The sequence below is a fragment of the Protopterus annectens genome, chromosome 13.part0 (genome assembly GCF_019279795.1).
Source record: "Protopterus annectens isolate FY-2018-M chromosome 13.part0, PAN1.0, whole genome shotgun sequence".
In the NCBI taxonomy this organism is placed as follows: Eukaryota; Metazoa; Chordata; order Ceratodontiformes; family Protopteridae; genus Protopterus; species Protopterus annectens.
In genome coordinates, this window is record NC_056747.1 from 715,994,468 (window position 1) to 716,012,596 (window position 18,129).

Sequence of the window (18,129 nt, forward strand, 5' to 3'; positions counted from 1 at the left end):
CTTGCAGTCTTTGCTCCTCCTTTCTGTCATTTCTGCAGCAGAATTTCTCAAACTCTTGGGATTCGTGGCATTTACTGTTCCCACGCTTCCCTTTGCTAAGCTTCACATAATGAAACTTTAGTGGTACCTAAAGATGATTTGGTTCCAGCATTGCCACCCAGTTTTTCCAGATGTTCATCATGCATACAGCTGCAGTAATAACAGATGGGTTATCCTGCCGTCAGGTCGGCCGAATTCCAAAATCTAGGTCCGGCATCGGTTGTCGTCGCTTCTTCCCTGACGTCAGTGCGGCAGGGGTATAAAAGAGGCAGCCGACACCATTTTCTCCAGTCTTTCTTGCCGCACGGTGCCCGAAGCAGAAGCAGTTCGCAAGTGCCCGTCGGCCAGCTCCTGAGATTTACGAAAGTATTTCAGCCGAAGTCTTCTTTAAAGCGAAGTACCCCATTGGGGAAACTTTTCTTGCCTCAGACCGATGTCAAAGTTAATAATTGCACTTCTTGTGGGAAGCAAATACCACATAAGGATTTTCACTCTTTCTGTATACCTTGCTTAGGGCCAGACCACAACGTCTCGGCCTGCCGTTTTTGTCCTAGGTTCAACAAGCGCACTATTAAGCGCCGGGCGGAGTTCGCCCTTCATATTTTTGGAAAAAAATTTAATTATATCATGCCGTCGGATACACCGACGCCAGTTTTAAGCAAAAGACGCAAAGACAAGGACCAACATCCGAGGTCTGCACAGAGTACTGAGACGAAGCTTAGGCCGACTACCGGTTCTCAGCGAGGCGCCTACGCAGCCCCTGACTACCGATGAAACTATTTTACCGGTGACTTCAGTACCCGAGGTCGCAGGCTCCTCTGTCTCCATTCCCACTGCAGATACCGATGCCACTCTTGGCGAGGAAACTGAAAATTTAGTGAGGCCTACCATTTCTGAAGGCGTCTTTAGGCCTACCACCTTCTCTATTAAATCCCTCAGTAAATCTAAAGCTGCCATGAAAACTAAAAAACAGGGTCCTCAGACCTCCTCTCAAGGCCCCATGCCTAAAAAACAGATGCTTAAAATGGCTGAGGATTTGATAACACTCATCAGGGGTTCTCAACCCCCCTCTGACAAAAGACCCAGACTGGAGGAAGACTACCCTTCCTCAGACCAGGCTTTTATTACCTCAGACCATTCTGAGGACCAGGATTATGCCTATTCCCCTTTTGAAGACTCTGATGCTGAGGAGTCTATTCCCTCGGTCTCCCCCCCCTGAGGACTACTCTTTTGGGGAAACCTTGCATACATTGAGGGAGCACTTCCACTGGGAAGGCCAAGATTACTCAGATTCCAAGAAAAGGCTCAGGGAATTTTTACTGCTCCCCCAGCATAGGCCCCTGGCTATCCCTCCTGTTTTATATATTTTAGATGATGTGTACACAGAAGCCAGTCTTAATCCAGATTCTTTACCTCCAGCCCATGTTAAACCAGACAGGTATTACCGGGTTCCTGATTTTCACCAGTTCCTTTATAAAAGCCATTCTGCTGACCCAGAAACAATTTCACAGGGTCCCAAGGGAATAAAGGCCTCTACTGCTAAAAACCCTTTACCTTCAGAGAGAGATTCCAGAGCATTAGAAAGGTGGGGGAAAAAGGTGTATACATCTGCCACTTTAACCATGAGGGCATTAAACTGTCAATTTCATATGTTAAAGTACCAACAGTTTTTGATATCTCAGCTGAAAAGCAAATTGACACAAACAGAACAACCAGATTTGAAAGAGTTGCAGGATTTGTTGCATGGAGCAGAGCAAGTGGGTAAACATACCTTGCAGTGTGGTTTTGATGCTCTAGAGGCCTCATGTAGAGCTGCTGTCACGGGGTCTGTCATACGTAGGCATGCTTGGCTCAAAGAGCAAACCTTACCAGATCATGTCAAAGCAAAGTTATTAGATGCACCACTTCAAAAAGATGTATTGTTTGGTGTTAAAGCTGAGGAGGTACTAAAGAAAATGGAGGAAAAAGCCAAATCTATGCAAACAGTGAAAGATTTCTTGCAGGTGCAACCTCCTCGCTTCAGCAGAAACTGGCCTTCAAAAAAATTGGTCCTTTCCAGCCACGGACAGACCTCAAAGGGGGGCAGATGCAGACGCCCAAGGGGTAGAGGACAACCTCAAGGATCTTACAGAGCTATACAGTGGCAAGCACCAACCCCAAGAGGTGGAGAAGACAGATCACAGTCATTTAGAAAACAGACACAATGACTTCCCCTATGCCTGCCAAACAAAGCTATAATGGCAGCACCTTTAGGCAGAAAACTGGCATTATTTTCAAAAAACTGGCACATTGTTACAAAAGGCAAATGGATTCTGGACATTATAGACAGAGGCTACAGGTTCCACTTTCACACCCTTCCAAAAATGAGAGGCTTGCCAAACCTGCCACAAAATCAATGGGCAGAGGCACAAAGACAAATTTCCGCTCTCATGGATATGAAAGCAATTCAAGAGGTACCTGCAAAAGAACAAGGTCAAGGTTTTTATTCCAGACTATTTCTGGTACCAAGGAAGGACAAAGATTGGAGACCCATCTTAGACCTATCCATCCTAAACACATATCTACAGGTGCCAAAGTTCAAGATGCTCACATTACAGCAGCTTCTTCCCATGCTGGGCAAGGAGTCTTGGCTGGTAACGTTGGACCTCAAGGAGGCATACCTGCATGTCCCTATCAGACAAGATTGCAGAAGATACCTCGGATTTCTTGCAGGTTCAACCCATTACCAATTCTCTGCATTGCCCTTTGGCTTATCTACTGCGCCCAGAGTGTTTATGGAAAAATTCTGTTCAAGGACCTATCATCCACAGGCCTGGAAAGTGGACGCACTCTTTCAATTGGACAACATTGACAGTCTATGCCTTACCGCCTCTTCCTCTACTGACCAAAGTTCTATTAAAAGCCAGAGCAGAGAGGCCAAAAATAATTCTCATTGCTCCAGACTGGCGACAACAGCACTGGTATCCTCTCCTAAAGAGCCTGACACACTCACCACCATGGATCCTACCTCTAGTTCCTCTTCTGTTGTCCCAGCACAACTACAAAACCCTTCATAGCCAGCTCAAAACCCTGACTCTAGCTGCATGGAGAATACCTTAATTTCTCAACAGACTCTCCTCTCCGAGGAGGTGCAGGATGTCATCTTGGAGGCCAGAAGACCCTCTACTAGAAAAGCCTACTCCGCCAAATGGAAACGATTTTGTTCCTGGAATCAAGAAAGGGTCCAGAATCCTTGGGTAATAAATATACCTCGAATTTTACAATACCTAGCTGAGATGTTAAAAAGTGGCCTTTCCTTCTCCACCATCAAGATCCATGCTTCAGCCATTTCTGCACAATACAGTACAGATCCTCCTTTATTTTCACATCCTCTATTAAGGCAGTTCCTCAGAGGGGCAAAAAATATAAAACCCCCATGGAAACCACCAGTCCCAGCTTGGGGCCTCAACTTCATATTGGAAAAACTGACCCAGCCTCCCTTTGAGCCGGCTTCTTCAACAGAGCTACAATACTTGTGGAAAACAGCCTTCCTTCTGGCTATTACCTCAGCACACAGGGTTTCAGAGCTACAGGCCCTCATGGCTGTGCAACCATTCATCATTTTCCATCAGGACAGAGTTTCCTTACGAACCAACCCTACCTTCATGCCAAAGGTAGTATCCAATGTAGCTTTGAATCAGACTATTCATTTACCTACCTTCTATCCAAATCCACAGAACAAAGGGGAGAGACTACTACATTCCTTGGACATTCACAGGCAACTTTGTTATTACTTGGACAGGACAAAGTCATTCAGGAAATCTGAGCAGCTCTTTGTGTCCTATGCTTCAGGTGCTCAGGGAAAGGCTATTTCCAAACAGACAATTTCAAAATGGATAGCCCACTGCATATGCTTTTGTTATTCATTTCATGGAAAATCTGTGCCTGTATACATCAGATCCCACTCCACCAGGGCTACAGCTACCTCTGCAGCTTTCCTCAGGGGGGTTCCTACCAAGGACATTTTGGAAGCAGCTACCTGGAGTTCAGTGCACATTTTCTCCAAACACTACCACTTTCCACTATACTCAAAATCTAGAGCGGGCTTTGCCACAGCAGTCCTGCGGGGCATCCTAGCCCCTCCTAGTTCCACTTAGTGCCTACCACCCTTACTTAGCTTTGGGATTCTACCCATCTGTTATGACTGCAGCTGTATGCACGATGAGCATAGTACAGTTTTGTACCTACCATAAATGTAGATGTTCGAGTGCTCATACAGCTGCAGTCCAGGTTTCCCTCCCACCATCCCCTCTTAGGACATACCATATGACAAACACCTTATCATATAACCTTTTTGGGGTATTCTTTTATGGTGCATTTGCTTGCAACTACTGTTTTTGATTAATCAACATTGCATGTTTGCATAACATTATGTTTGCCTTCCTTCTGGGGGCACCTGACATCTGGGGCAAGAAAAACTGAAGAAAATGGCATCGGCTGCCTCTTTTATACCCCTGCCGCACTGACGTCAGGGAAGAAGCGACGACAACTGACGCCGGACCTAGACTTTGGAATTCGGCCGACCGAGGACCCGCCTGACGGCAGGATAACCCATCTGTTATGACTGCAGCTGTATGAGCACTCGAACATCTACATTTATGGTAGGTACAAAACTGTACTTTCCCTTCCTTCCTTGTCTCATACTCGAGTTGCACTGATGAATTCAGCAGATCTCCTTTAATCTGGGACTGCCTTTACAGACTCCTACCTCTACTTGGGAACTATTTACAGATGCTTCCGAGTTGGGGCAGGAAACTCTTCCAACAGTCTGAAGGCTCAGGATCTGTAGCTCCTTCATCAGAGGTCAGACCACATCAACAAAACAAATGAAGTTGCTTATTCTTGCTCTTCAGGCCTTCCATCCCCTTTGATCTCTAGGCCCTTTCAAAGTTTTTACAGACACCACCACAGTCATGTTGTATATCAGCAAACTGCGGCAGGCAAGGGCTTACTTTCTTCGCAGACTAGCCCTTCATCAAGTAGCCCTTCAGGTGGTCTACATCCCATCAGAGCATAACTTGGTGGCAAACTCCCTGAGCAGGTCCAGGACACTACCTCAAAAGTGGATGCTTCACAGAGAGGTATTTCTGGGCATTGTATATATAAGGAGTATTCCTAAAGTGGATCTGTTCACCTATGCTCTGAACAGGCAATTTCCTTGCTTCTGTTCCAGAGTTCCAAGTCCTCTGACTTGGAAGGTGGATGCCATTCCCTTTTCTTGAAAGGGGATGTTCCTGTATGCTCCCCCCTTCCCCCAGGGTCTTGCACAAGCTCAGGAAGGACTCACTGTGAATCTTGCTGGTGCCTCATTTTTGTCTTGGACAGCACTGGCTTCCCCTTTCCTCATTCACTTTGACTGTGGCAGTCATCACAAGTTACCTCACTGGATGGATCTTCTCACACAAGACAAGCAAGTTTGTCATTCACTCTTATTTGTCCATTCTTCAGGTGACACTTTTGCTGATAGGATTTTGATCCCATTTAGAGACCACTTTCCTGAGGACATGCTTAGGGTTCTGCAAGAGGCCAGGAAACCCACTACCAAAAAATCCTTTATGACTAAATGGAAGGATTTTCTGTTTGGTGTCTCTAGCATCACCAGGATCCCTTTTTAGTGGGTGTCTTTTTGGTCCTTTTTTACTTGAGTGAACTACTGTATGAAGGCTTAACATATTCTTCTGTTAAAGTTCACTTGTCAGCAGTCTGTGCTTGTATGCCCTTGAACCCAATGTTGGCCTCTCGTTTTGAGATCAAACAATTTCTTAAAGGTGTCTTTCATATCAGGCCTCCAAGAAATCCTGTTCCTTCCTTTTGGGACCTTAATTTTGTACTTGAAAAATTGACTTGAGCTCCTTTTAAGCCAGCCATTTCCTTCTCTGCTGCACTGCACCTGGAAGACACTTTTTTTTTTGAGGGGGGGGGGGGGTCTTGGTTCAGCCAAGAGAGTTTCTGAACTTCAGGCTGTGATGGCTATTCCTTCCTTTGATTTTTCATGTCAATAAGTTGTCTCCTAATCAGTTTATTCAGCTTCATCCTTTTTTCCTTGTCTGCAGTCTGCCAGATAGAAGGCTAGTCACACCTTGGATCTTAAACAGCTAGGTGTTATTTCAATAAGACAACGTCTACCTGCAAATCTGAGCAGCTTTTTGTTTCCTTTCATAGTAACACACTGGGTTTGGTGGTTTCTAAGCTAGCCATCTCCTGCCAGATTTCTAAGGTCATTCTTTTATTAATTTTGTGGAAAATGGCTTTTTGCTTCGGTTTGGACTCCCTTCTCCAAGGGCAGTAGCCTCTTCTGGAGATTTCTTCGAGAGTTTGGATACTTGATCCATCATATTAGCTGCCACTTGGTCCTCTGTCCATACCTTTAGTAAACATTACAAGTTGGATGTCATTTCCAGAGCTAGGACAGGATTTGCCAGATCTATACTTCATGGGTTTATGGAGGGCTCCTGCGTGCCATCCTTCTTTCATCCTTTTCAGTAGCTTTGGGTATTTCTCATAGGTTATAAATACTGCAGTAATGATATGGAGGGACATGGTACAGTTATGTAAAATCTTACCATAATAGTAGATGTCCTCATTTTCACTGTTGCAGTGTTAAGTCCCTCCCTCCTGCCACCTTTGTCTTCCTTCTCTTGGGAATGTTTTGCTCTCCAATGGGACTTTAACTATCTCTTTTGTTTTTTTTCTCTGGATGTATACGTTCTTTCTCCTGAGAAGGGTCTAGTTCTTCTGGAGCACTTCAGTTCTGATAATGCAGTGTTCATACATCACCTTTATGCCTATGTCTTCTTGGGGAGTATGTGTCTGAGGTATGACTTTAGGAGGATGAAAAGACTTTGGTAAGCTGGCTGGATATTGGGCTTGTCCTTGGCAAGAGATCTTGTATGTTATGAATACTGCAGTAGTGAAAAATGGCATCTACTCTTACAGTGCAGTTTTACAGAACTGTACTTTCTCTGAATTGTTCCAGTTTGGAGTCTTGTCCCCTAGTCCCAGTGGATTCTGGACCTGGCTAGTGTTGTCCACAGGTCTGAGCTGCTGCTTCTTCCCCTAGAAAGAGTTTCATTAAGAGATCAAAAAGCTTTATTAACATAGTTTAAACACACCCAAACTCTGGTGTGGAAAGTTTCTAGTGGCCGTTCTGTCATTCAAAAAGTATTTTTTCCTTCTTTCCAGATCTGTAGAGATTAATAGATTCTTTACTCATTCTGGACATCGGTGAATTGAATCCACACATCAGGTTCTGAATATTGTTCTTCCAAGGGTTTATGCCTCCACTATTGCAAATAATCTGAATGTTGCTGGTGTATGTAAAGGACATTTTCGGACACTCAAGTGTCAGGAGCCTACTAAGGAGTTTAATTTGTTTCACTTAGCTGGTATTGTTACCACGGGAGATCCTCAGCATCCTAGGTTTTTACCAGCATATTTGTTGTAGTGTCCCAAGGTTTGCAAGGGAAGATCTGTGTACCTGTTTGTAACACTACTTCCTGGTGACACTGTGTGGGTGAGCCAGTGTTCCTCACTTATTGCTGATCTGTCAAGTGCTTGTATTGCCAATTATTCCCAATTTAAGGTTTAACCACAGTATTTATGCACTGTTCTTTTCGTCACTTTTGTTGAGTAGGAAGTCATTTTAGTACTCATGACTTTTTGAGTACAGTTAACATGTATGGGTGTTTATTTTGCCTCTGCTTTATTTCAGGCTTTTTAAATCTTTTAGCTTTTCCCAAGAGCATTTTTTGCTAGCGTGACGATTTATGCCATTTGTTGCCGCTTAAAAAAAAAAAAAAAAAAAAAACGATAAAAAGTTGGTCTCATGACTGCTTTTTATACCTGGATCCTTCTAGCAGCCCCAACTCATGGTTGTAGTTTATCTAAAGAACATGGAACATGTTACTATTGGAAGAGATTTGGCTTGAGGACTGTCTTTTGCCTTTGGATTTATTTCAGTCTGTCTGTTAACCTCACTACTGCAGGAAATCATAACAATTTCCTGTTATGTTGCTTGATCTTACAGTTGCTCTTTCCATACATCTTTCTTTGTTTACTAATTTGGTTAGAGGTAATGAATTACTTAAATTTACAGAAGTTTTAAGCAAAACCCTGTTTGGTAGCATTTTTGCAATTAAAATCTGAAAGCACAGACTTAAGTTTTTGTCATTTTCTGTTTTTCTGAACTTCATGATGTGCGCAACTAGCATTGCAGTGCATATGCATTGATTTACATAGCTGCACAGTCTAGAGCATAAGCATATGGAGAAGAGCATTTTGTAAGTTTAACCTTATATTTTGTCTATCTGCAGATGGATTAGCCAAGAAGTTTGGTCTTACACCCGAGCAATTTGGTGAAAACCTCCGAGATAGTTATCAGCGTCATGAAACAGAACAGTTTCCTGCAGAGCCACTGGAGCTGGCAAAGGATTATGTCAATAGGTCAGTGCTGAGCCCTGCATGTAGCTCATTTTTTAAAATATTGGATTTGTACTGGGTTACTCCATAGATGGTCTGGTCACAACTCCATGGTTGTACATTTCTGACTTGAAGTGCAATATCTGCCTCAAGAATTTTATATTAAGGATGGCAGTGTCTCACACACACACACTTGTAATAATCTGGGTTTAGGAACATAAACTTGTGCTAGTAGTCCTTTTTGGTTGAGGAATAAATGTGAGCATTTAAAGTAGAGCTCTTTTACTGAGCGAGTTTTAGTGGTATGAGAGTGATGCATTGTATATGAAAGGAATTGGAGAAGCACATGATATCCTTCTATTCCCATGTTGGAGTATTCTTAGTGTGGGATTGTTTGCCTCAGGCGACCTGAACGTCAGCTCCTATACAAAAGCTTAAGCCTGGTTGTTGGTGCATGGGATGTCACACGTAGGGCCATAAACCAGGAGCAGTAAATGTGATGTCTGCTTGCACAGACCTCAGAACTTTTCTGCCGCAGTCAAATTGATTACATCGCTCTTCTACTTATCAAGAAATCTAAAGCTAAGTACCCCATTGGGAAAACTTTCATTTACTATTGCTTGAGCTTGGTTTGCTTGATGTTCTTCATGTTTCACTGTTGCAGTCTTCACACTTGGGTTATCCTGTCAGGGGTAGCCCTCAGTCGGCCCAAATACCAGAGGCTTAGTATTTCTGCGTTGGTTGTTGTCACTCCAGGACTGACATCAGGTCATCAGTGATATAAAATTAGGCAGCCAACACCTTTACATCGGTCTTTTTTGCCGAGGAGCACGAAGCAGAAGATCTGAAGTAGGAGATTCATTTGTCTGCAACCTGTGGGTTATGGATCTGACATCGGATCCGAACCGGCATGGTTTACCAGCTATGGATCCAAGCTCTCAGCTCCTCCCCTCACCCATAATGCCCTGCTCTCCCTACATGACCTCAGATCTTGTTTGCCGCGCTGGTGACCAGATTTTTGTTTCTAAGCTCTTCAGCTAAGTGCATTTTTCTAGTGTTTAAAGTGTTTAAAATTGGTATTTTGTGTGAAAGTTGTGTGGAAGTTTAGGTTTCCCTATTACTTAATTATACTTTCTAGTGTTTAAATTTAATTTTTACCTTTCCCTCCCCTCGCTGGTAGCGTAGTGTGTGTTTGGGCCTGTGTGTGCTTTAGTTACTTTTGCTTTTACCCTAGTTTAAGTAACTTTTCTTGTGTACTTTGGGATGTCTGATCAACCCAAAGCAGTGTTTTCTAAGTGCTCCGAGTGTGGCCATAAGCTTTCCCCGGCTGATGGCCACACTCGGTGCGTTAGATGCCTTGGGGTTGAACACCTCACTTCTGGATGTTCCATTTGTGCAGGGTTCAACCCCAGGGCATTGAAGGAGCGGAGGTCCAAGCTTGTCTTGGCGGGTCTTTTGCCACCGGACTCTGCTCCGGCCTCCGCTCCTTCGGGGGTAACAGTTTCTACGGTTGTCTCCTCTCCAGCTCCCCCTCCTCCTGGGACTCAACCTCCCTGTAGTGGTTCGGAGGAGAGGGAAGCTAGAAAGAAGGACCGGAGGGAGAAGCACCATAAGCGGCGGGCCGAGACCTCTGTTTCGGCCCCGCCAGCCAAGCGGGCTTCTCCTCCGGCCTCCTTGTCTGCTGGCTCTCCCCCTCCTCAGCTCCGGTCTCCTGTGTGTTTTTCACCGGGACCTGAGGAGGAGGAGACCCTATCTCCGTCGAGGCTATCCAGGAGGCACTCAAGGCCTACCTCGGTAGCCTCGTTGAGATCAACCTATAGCCTGTCAGGCGCTGATCTGGACCGGATGATGAGAAGGTTCATCCAGGCCCAGATGCAGATGGGAGTGCTCTTGCCTCCCCTCTGGGGAGCTCGACCTTTTCAAGCCAATTGCTCCTTCTCCGACCCGCTACCGGGTTCGAGCAGTTGGAGCCGAGCAGCCGGGCGGAGGTGGGTCGGCGCCGATAGTACTTGGTACCGGATCCGACCCTGCCCTCGAGTGCCGGATCCGACCTCGGAGCCTGGATCCGAGCCGGATCCGGGGGGATCAGTGCTCCTTCGGCGCCGTCTGTGTCGGAGCGCACTGTCCCTTCGGATCAGAGTGCTTCGGCGCCGGCTCCGATCCACTCCTCGGATCCGTGGGGGAGCCGATTGTCGGATCCTTTGGTCGAGGTCGGCTCCCCTTCGGCTTTTGATGTAGTGGAGAGGGCCCTGTTGAGGGTCTCCGGACCCCCAGCACTTGCTTCGGCTCCGTCCCGCACTCCATCTGCACTGGGTCAGGCTTCCACCATCCGGCCCTTGGGACAGCCCGCTCCTTTGCCCCAAGCTGTTCCCCTGGAACAGGTCACTGTTTGCGAGGAGTCCTCTGACAGCCCCCCGGAGGATGTTCCCCGCAAACATACGTGCAAAAGGAGGCACATTGACTCCCCCGAGTCTCTCACAGAAGACACGGATTTGGAGGAAGGGGAAGGCTCCCCAAGATCACCCCCCGAGGATGTCTCATTTGGAGACATCATGGAAATGCTCCGCATAAGGGGGGGGTGGTCTGCCCCCAAGTCTTCCTCGGACGAGTCCGTGTTCTTGGAAGCATTTGAAGCGGGCCCGTCTACCTCTTGGGTGTCCCCTCCTGCCGACCCCCTGGTGGACCTCATTACCACCAGGGCGTGGAAGGAACCGGACACCGTGGAGCCAATCCCAAAAAGGCCCGACCGTATTCTCAGTCCCCCGGCTGACCGTGCCCATTGGAGTAAGGGGCCTCCGGTAGATGCCATGTTGACAGCGGCGGCCACCAAGAGGGAACTTGCTCAGGAGAGTCCCTCAGTCCATCCCCCGAGCAAGGAGTCTCGGTTGATGGACCGCTTGGGGAAGCGGATGTTTAGTTCAGCGACCTTCTCTGTGAGGGCGCTGAACTATTTGGCACATGTGATTAGGATGCAGCGCGATCTTATAAAAGAATACGCTGCATCCCCCCCAGAGTCCATGTCGGAGGAGGACAAAGTGCTGCACTCCACCCGCATGGCCACTCTCAGGTCCGTCACTAATACCTCTATGCGGCTACTGTCCCATGCTACGGAAGGTGCCGCTAGAGCCGCAGGGGTAGGCCTAGTTACTAGACGTCAGGCCTGGCTCCGTCATTGAGATTTCTCAGAGCCCTTCAAGGCGTCATTTGCGAACGCCCCCTTCGATGGTTCTGCCCTCTTTGGCAAAACTGTTCACGACACTTTGACCCAGAGCGAGAAGGACGGGAAGACGCTGTCTGCCGTCGGAATCCGCTTCTCTGCACCCCAGAGGCCCTATTCTAGGAACCAAAAGGGTCAGAAGAAGATGTGGTTCCGGAAGTCGCAGCAATCCCAGCCTGCTCCGGACAACCAGTCCTTTCCGTGGCAGAGGAGGACAGGGAGGACGCCGCCCTAGGGGCAGAGGGGCTCCTAGGAACTTCGGGTCCAGAGAACCCTTCTCTGAACGGCCAGCAGCAGCCCTGAGGGTTGCCCGGCTGCTCCACTCTGGAGGCAGTCGGGGCGTTTTCGAGCACCTAGCGGCATGGGAGTCCATAACATCAGACCGCTGGGTTCTCCAGATTATATCCAGAGGATACCGTATCCCCTTTCTTCACTTGCCAAAATTGAAGTCCCTCCCCGGCGTTCCACCCGGTCAGTGGGAGGCCGCTTTGGCAGAAATTGGCCATCTGCTAAAGAAAAGAGCCATCCAGCCCGTCCCCAGACCAGATCGGATCAGGGTTCTACTCCAGGTTCTTTTTAGTGCCAAAAAAGACGGGGGATCTAAGACCAATTTTAGACCTTTCACTCGTGAACCTGGCAGTTCCCAAGGAGAAGTTCCGAATGGTCACGTTGCAGTCTATTCTCCCCCTTCTGGGAGAAAATCACTGGATGTGCTCCATATACCTCAAGGATGCGTACTACCACATACTAATGGACAGGCGCTCCAGGTGGTTTCTCCGCTTCCGGCTGGGAGCCAGTCACTACCAATTCCGGGTCCTTCCCTTTGGTCTCACCACAGCCCCCAGGGTGTTCACCAAAGTATTAGCAGTGGTAGCGGCCCACCTGAGGCTTCAGGGGGTGCAGGTCTTTCCTTACCTGGACGACTGGCTTCTCACCGCCCCAACAAGGCATCTACTTCTCTTGGCGCGAGACTCCTTTCTCCATCTTGCTCCACGCCTGGGCATCACGATAAACACAAAGAAATCCAACCTAGCACCCACTCAGCTCATAGATTTTATAGGTGCCAGGTTAGACACGAGGAGACTGAGAGCCTTCCTCACAGCGGACAGAGTGCAAAGCCTACAGCTCCAGGTGCGGGCCATTCTCCACTCAAATTCAGTTCCGGAGTTGGTCCTGAGGGCCCTTGGGTCCATGGCGGCAGCGATTGCGCTTCTTCCTCTCGCCAGGTTCAATATGCGTATCCTTCAATGGACTCTCATGGTTCAGTGGTCGTATCTTGCTCTTCCTATGCATCATCCCATTGCGATCAGCAAAGCGTGCAGGCGGTCCCTCCTGTGGTGGCTACATTCTCCAGATCTCCACGGAGGCCGCCCCTTTTGTGCCTCTCCCCCTCTCGCCACGGTGACCACGGACGCCTCCCGCCTCGGGTGGGGGGGGGGCATTTTGCAGGCCGGACGGTCCAAGGCACGTGGGACGATTCAGAGACCTTGCTGCATATCAATGTCCTAGAGATGAGAGCAGTGCTCTTAGCGTTGCTAGCACTTCAGGCCTTTCTTCCCTTGGGAACAATTGCGATTCAATCGGACAACATGTCTGTTGTCTGGTATATCAACAAACAGGGTGGAACCAGGTCTTCCCCCTTTGTCGAGAAGCCATGAGAGTGTGGGAATGGGCAATCTCCACCAACCGCTTTCTCATAGCAACGCATATTCCGGGTCGGTCCAACATCCTGGCGGACAAACTCAGTCGCACCATTCTCACCCCCTACGAGTGGTCTCTCAATACTCAGGTAGCGGAACGCATCTTTGCACAGTGGGGAACTCCTTGTTGCGATCTTTTTGCATCTCCCTCAAACACCAAATGCGACAGTTTTTTCGCCCTGATACCTCCTCCCGGAGGTTCTCCAAGAGACGCTCTGGTGCATGCTTGGCCACCCGGTCTTCTTTATGCTTATCCCCCTTTGCCTCTGATGCTCCAAGTTCTTCAGAAAGCCTCTCGGTTGGGATGCAGAATGATCCTCATTGCTCCCTTTTGGCCTCGACAGATCTGGTTCCCCTTCCTAAGGTCTCACTCAGTGAATCCGCCTTGGATTCTAGATCCCATTCCGGATCTGATTTCTCATCCATCCCATCTATCTCCTCCGAACCTGGACAACCTCAAGCTGACCGCTTGGCTGCTCCAGTTCCACTCCTGATCAGGACTCCCGGTATTTCGTCCCCTGTTAAGGCCATCCTGGTGGCAGCTCACAAGCCATCCACTAGGAAAGTCTACCGTAGCAAGTGGAAGCGGTTCTCTTTGGGCGGAACGGCAAGGCCTAAACCCCTTCACAGTTCCTCTCCCTTTGGTGCTTGACTTCTTAACCACTCTTTTTAATGATGGTGCCAGCAGTTCCACGGTCAAAGTACAGCTTGCAGCAATTTCTCATTATCACATTGGTCATGACTCCAGTCCACTGATGTCTGCCAAATTGTGTAAGATTTTCCTTAAAGGTACCTTTCTTCTCAGGCCCCCTATAAAATAAGTGGTTCCTCCTTGGGACCTTTCCTTAGTTCTTCAGGCCTTGACCGCTCCCCCCTTCGAACCTGTGGCTACTGTAGATCTGAAATTCTTATCTTTCAAGACTGCCTTCTTAGTAGCCATTACTTCGGCCAAGAGAGTCTCAGAGCTTCAAGCATTATCAGCTAAACCTCCGTACTTGGTCTTTCATCCGGACCGTGTTTTCCTCAGGACCAACCCGTCCTTTCTTCCTAAGGTAGCTTCTGAAGCAAACATTAATCAGTCCATTAACCTCCCTGTTTTCTTCCCCAAATATCAAAACAAGGGTGAGTACAAGCTTCACTCCTTAGACGTTCACAGGCAACTTAGATTTTATCTAAACAGGACTGCTGGTCATAGGCAATCAGACCAGTTGTACATTTCCTTTGCTAAATTTAATTTGGGCAAGCCAATTTCCAAAGTCTCATTATCTCGCTGGATTTCACAATGTATCTTACTAGCTTATCAAGCTTCGGGAAGGCCCGCACCGGAGGGTGTACATGCCCATTCAACCCGGTCAGTCTCTACCTCGGCCGCCTTTAAGGCTAGGATTCCTCTAGATGATATTTGTGCAGCAGCCACGGGCTTCATCTCATACTTTTATTTCCCACTACAAGTTGGATCTTGCATCTAGAGGTAGAGCATCCTTTGGCTCCTTGGTGCTCGGAATATCCTTCCATGATGGCGCCCAAGATTCAGGTAGCTGGGGACTCTGTCCCACAGGTTGCAGACAAATGAATCTCCTACTTCAGATTTAGAAGTTATGTACTCACCATAACGTTCCATCTGAGTAGGTGTATTCATTTGTCTGCAACCATCCCGCCCTCCTATCCCCCTGGCCTTTCAGTTTCCTGCATATGTTGTGTTACCCTTTTCAGGGTGTTTATGCTGTTGGCAAACTCGATCTGAGGTCATGTAGGGAGAGCAGGGCATTATGGGTGAGGGGAGGAGCTGAGAGCTTGGATCCATAGCTGGTAAACCATGCCGGTTCGGATCCGATGTCGGATCCATAACCCACAGGTTGCAGACAAATGAATACACCTACTCAGATGGAACGTTATGGTGAGTACATAACTTCTAATTTTTCGCATGAGTGCCGGTCGGCTGCTACCTGAGTTTTCATTTCTGATTTGAAGTTGAAGTCTTCTTAAGCGAAGTACCACATTGGGGATCCTTTTTTCTTGCTCTAACCAATGTCAGAAAAACTTAATTGTCTCGACTGTGTAAAGCAAATACCACACCGAGACTTCCATTCTTACTGCATCACCTATTTAGGCCCAGACCACAACGTCCCTCGCTGTCACATTTGTGCTTTGTTCAACACCAGAACTATATGTTGTCGGGCCCTTATTGTAGCTAGATATTTTCGCTCTCAGTCCTCTATCTCCGATATGACTTTGGTAAGCCATCCAACTACCGATCTTCCGAAAAAACTTAAGGATAAAGACAGAAAGTGGCCGCACAGGTCCAAAACTGCGGCCGACGCTTCCGCTAAGCTAGTAGTCATTTTTCCAGTCATCAGTGAGGCACTTTCGCAGCCCCCTAATGCCCACTTCTGTGGATTCACAGGCCAGTACCGAGACTGTTTCGGAGTCTGGTGTGCCGCGAGACTTTTCGACTAAGGATCCTGTGGATGTCTCTACCTTGGATGGGTCTGGAGCCGCTGAGCAGGCACCGGCTTCCCAGGAAGTTCTTCGCACTACTGATTCTTGACACAAACTGATGACTTCTTTCGCGTCTTCAGTTCTTTCTAAAATTACAGAGTTTCTAAGGCCCCAGGGTACGAACTACGCCCAAAAAACCAACCCAAGCTCAGGCACCTGCTTCCATGCCCCAATCTCAAATGCTTAAAATAGCGGAAGACCTTATTATGCTTTTTAGAGGAAGCCAGGCTACCCCTTCCAAAAGAAAGAGACTCGTCCCCAGTAGTTTTATCTGAACAGGAGTCTGATGACTGATGCTTCTGAATATGACGACATGCAACCTCTCTGCTTATGAGGATTCCTATTCAGAGAAATCCATTCCTTCTGCCTCTCCACCAGAGGATTTTTCAATTGGTGAAACCCTACATACCTTAAGAGAGCATTTCCAATGGGAATGTCAGGACTATCCCTAGTCAAAAAAGAGACTCCAGGAATTCTTAGATTTACCACAGCACAGACCTTTAGCCATCCCTCCTGTCCTGGATGTTGTAGTTGATGTTTTTATGGAATCCAGTTTGACTCCTGACACCCTACCTCCTACTCCCAGGAAACCTGACCGGTACTACAGAGTCCCTGACTCTCACAAATTCCTTTTCAGAAATCCTACTTCTGACCCAGAGGTCATCTCCCAAGAACCTAAAGGAATTAAAGCAATCTCAGCTAAGAATCCCACCCCCTCAGACAGGGATTCCCAAGCTTTAGACAGATGGGGTAAAAAAGTTTACACCTCTGCAACTCTTGCTATTAGAGCACTAAATTGTCAGTTCCACATGCTGAAATTATCAGCAGCATACCATGGAACTACTCAAATAAAAAATGTTTTCCTTTCCTGCTTGTGCAGAAAATAAAGAATTACAAGAGCTTATGCATTCTGCAAGCCAAGTTAATAAGCACACCTAGCAATGTGGCTTTGATGACTTAGAAGCATCTTGCAGGGCAGCAGTCACTGGTTCTGTCCTTAGAAGGCTTGCTTGGCTTAAGGAACAGACCTTGACAGACCATGTCAAATCAAAATTATTGTACGCTCCATTGAACAAAGACAATTTGTTTGGCACCAAGGCAGAAGTGGTCTTAAAAAAAGATGGATGATAAAGCTAAATCTATGCATACAGTTAGACTTTTTACAGGTCCAGCCTCCGAGGTTCAGTAGGCATTGCCCCTCCAACCATTGGTCCTTTCTGACCCCCTCCAGGCCAGCTCAGTCCAGACCCAGGGGAAACAGAACCCCCAGACATCAGTCCCAGGGAATGCAGAGATCTAAGCAATTGAGTTCCTCCTCTTCAAAAACAGTGAGTGCTATGCCACCCCCTTATGGTAAGAACTCACAATGACTTCACTCCTCCACCCCTTACCTCTGCCCACCTGCTTGTACCCCTAGGAGGAAAACTCTCCTTCCATGCAAACAACTGGGCCTTTATTACCAGCAACTGATGGGTCCTCAACATAGTGTCGCAGGGATACAGATTTTATTTCCACACTCTGCCAACCCCAAAAGGGTTCTCAGATCTTCCTCCAGACAAATGGGCAGAGGCCAAAAAGCAAGTCCATTCCTTGCTCTCCGTTAGTGCTATTCAGCATGTTCCTGCAGACCAGATAGGCCAAGGATGTTCATCGTGTTTCACTGTTGCAGTCATTACTCTTGGGTTATCCTGCTGGCAGGCTACCCACAGTCGGCCTGAATTCCAAAGTCCTGGTCCGGCGTCAGTTGCTGTCACCTCTTCCCTGACGTCAGTGTGCCAGGGGTATAAAAGATGCAGCCATCGCCATTTTCTTCAGTCTTTCTTGCCACGCGGTGCCCGAAGAAAAAGCAGTTCGCAAGTGCCGGTCGGCCGACTCCTGAGATTTTCAAATCCGAATTTCAGAACCAAAGTCTTCATTAAAGCTAAGTACCCTGTTGGGGAAACTTTTTTCTTGTTCCAGACCGATGTCAGAAAAAGTTAACAATTGTATTTCTTGTGGTAAGCAAATACCTCATAAGGATTTTCACTCTTACTGTATTCCTTGCCTAGGCCCTGATCACAACGTTGCTAGTTGTCTGTTTTGTGCTAGATTTAACCAACGCACTATTAAGCGTCGGTTCGATTTTGCATTTTATTACTTTGGCCGAAGATTTAATTATATAATTCCGTTGGAACAGCCGACGACCAGAGTGTATAAAAAAACGCAAAGACAAGGAAA

The 18,129-nt window shown here is 47.3% G+C and overlaps 1 protein-coding gene across 1 annotated transcript in view; it reads left to right on the forward strand.

The window, feature by feature from the left end:
* Positions 1-18,129, forward strand: part of SUPT6H (SPT6 homolog, histone chaperone and transcription elongation factor) — a 2,620,423-nt gene that overhangs the window by 931,916 nt on the left and 1,670,378 nt on the right. Inside the window, exon 13 of the mRNA XM_044054882.1 lies at positions 8,391-8,520. Coding sequence (XP_043910817.1) covers positions 8,391-8,520 — 130 coding nt within the window. The remainder of the gene's footprint in view (positions 1-8,390; positions 8,521-18,129) is intronic.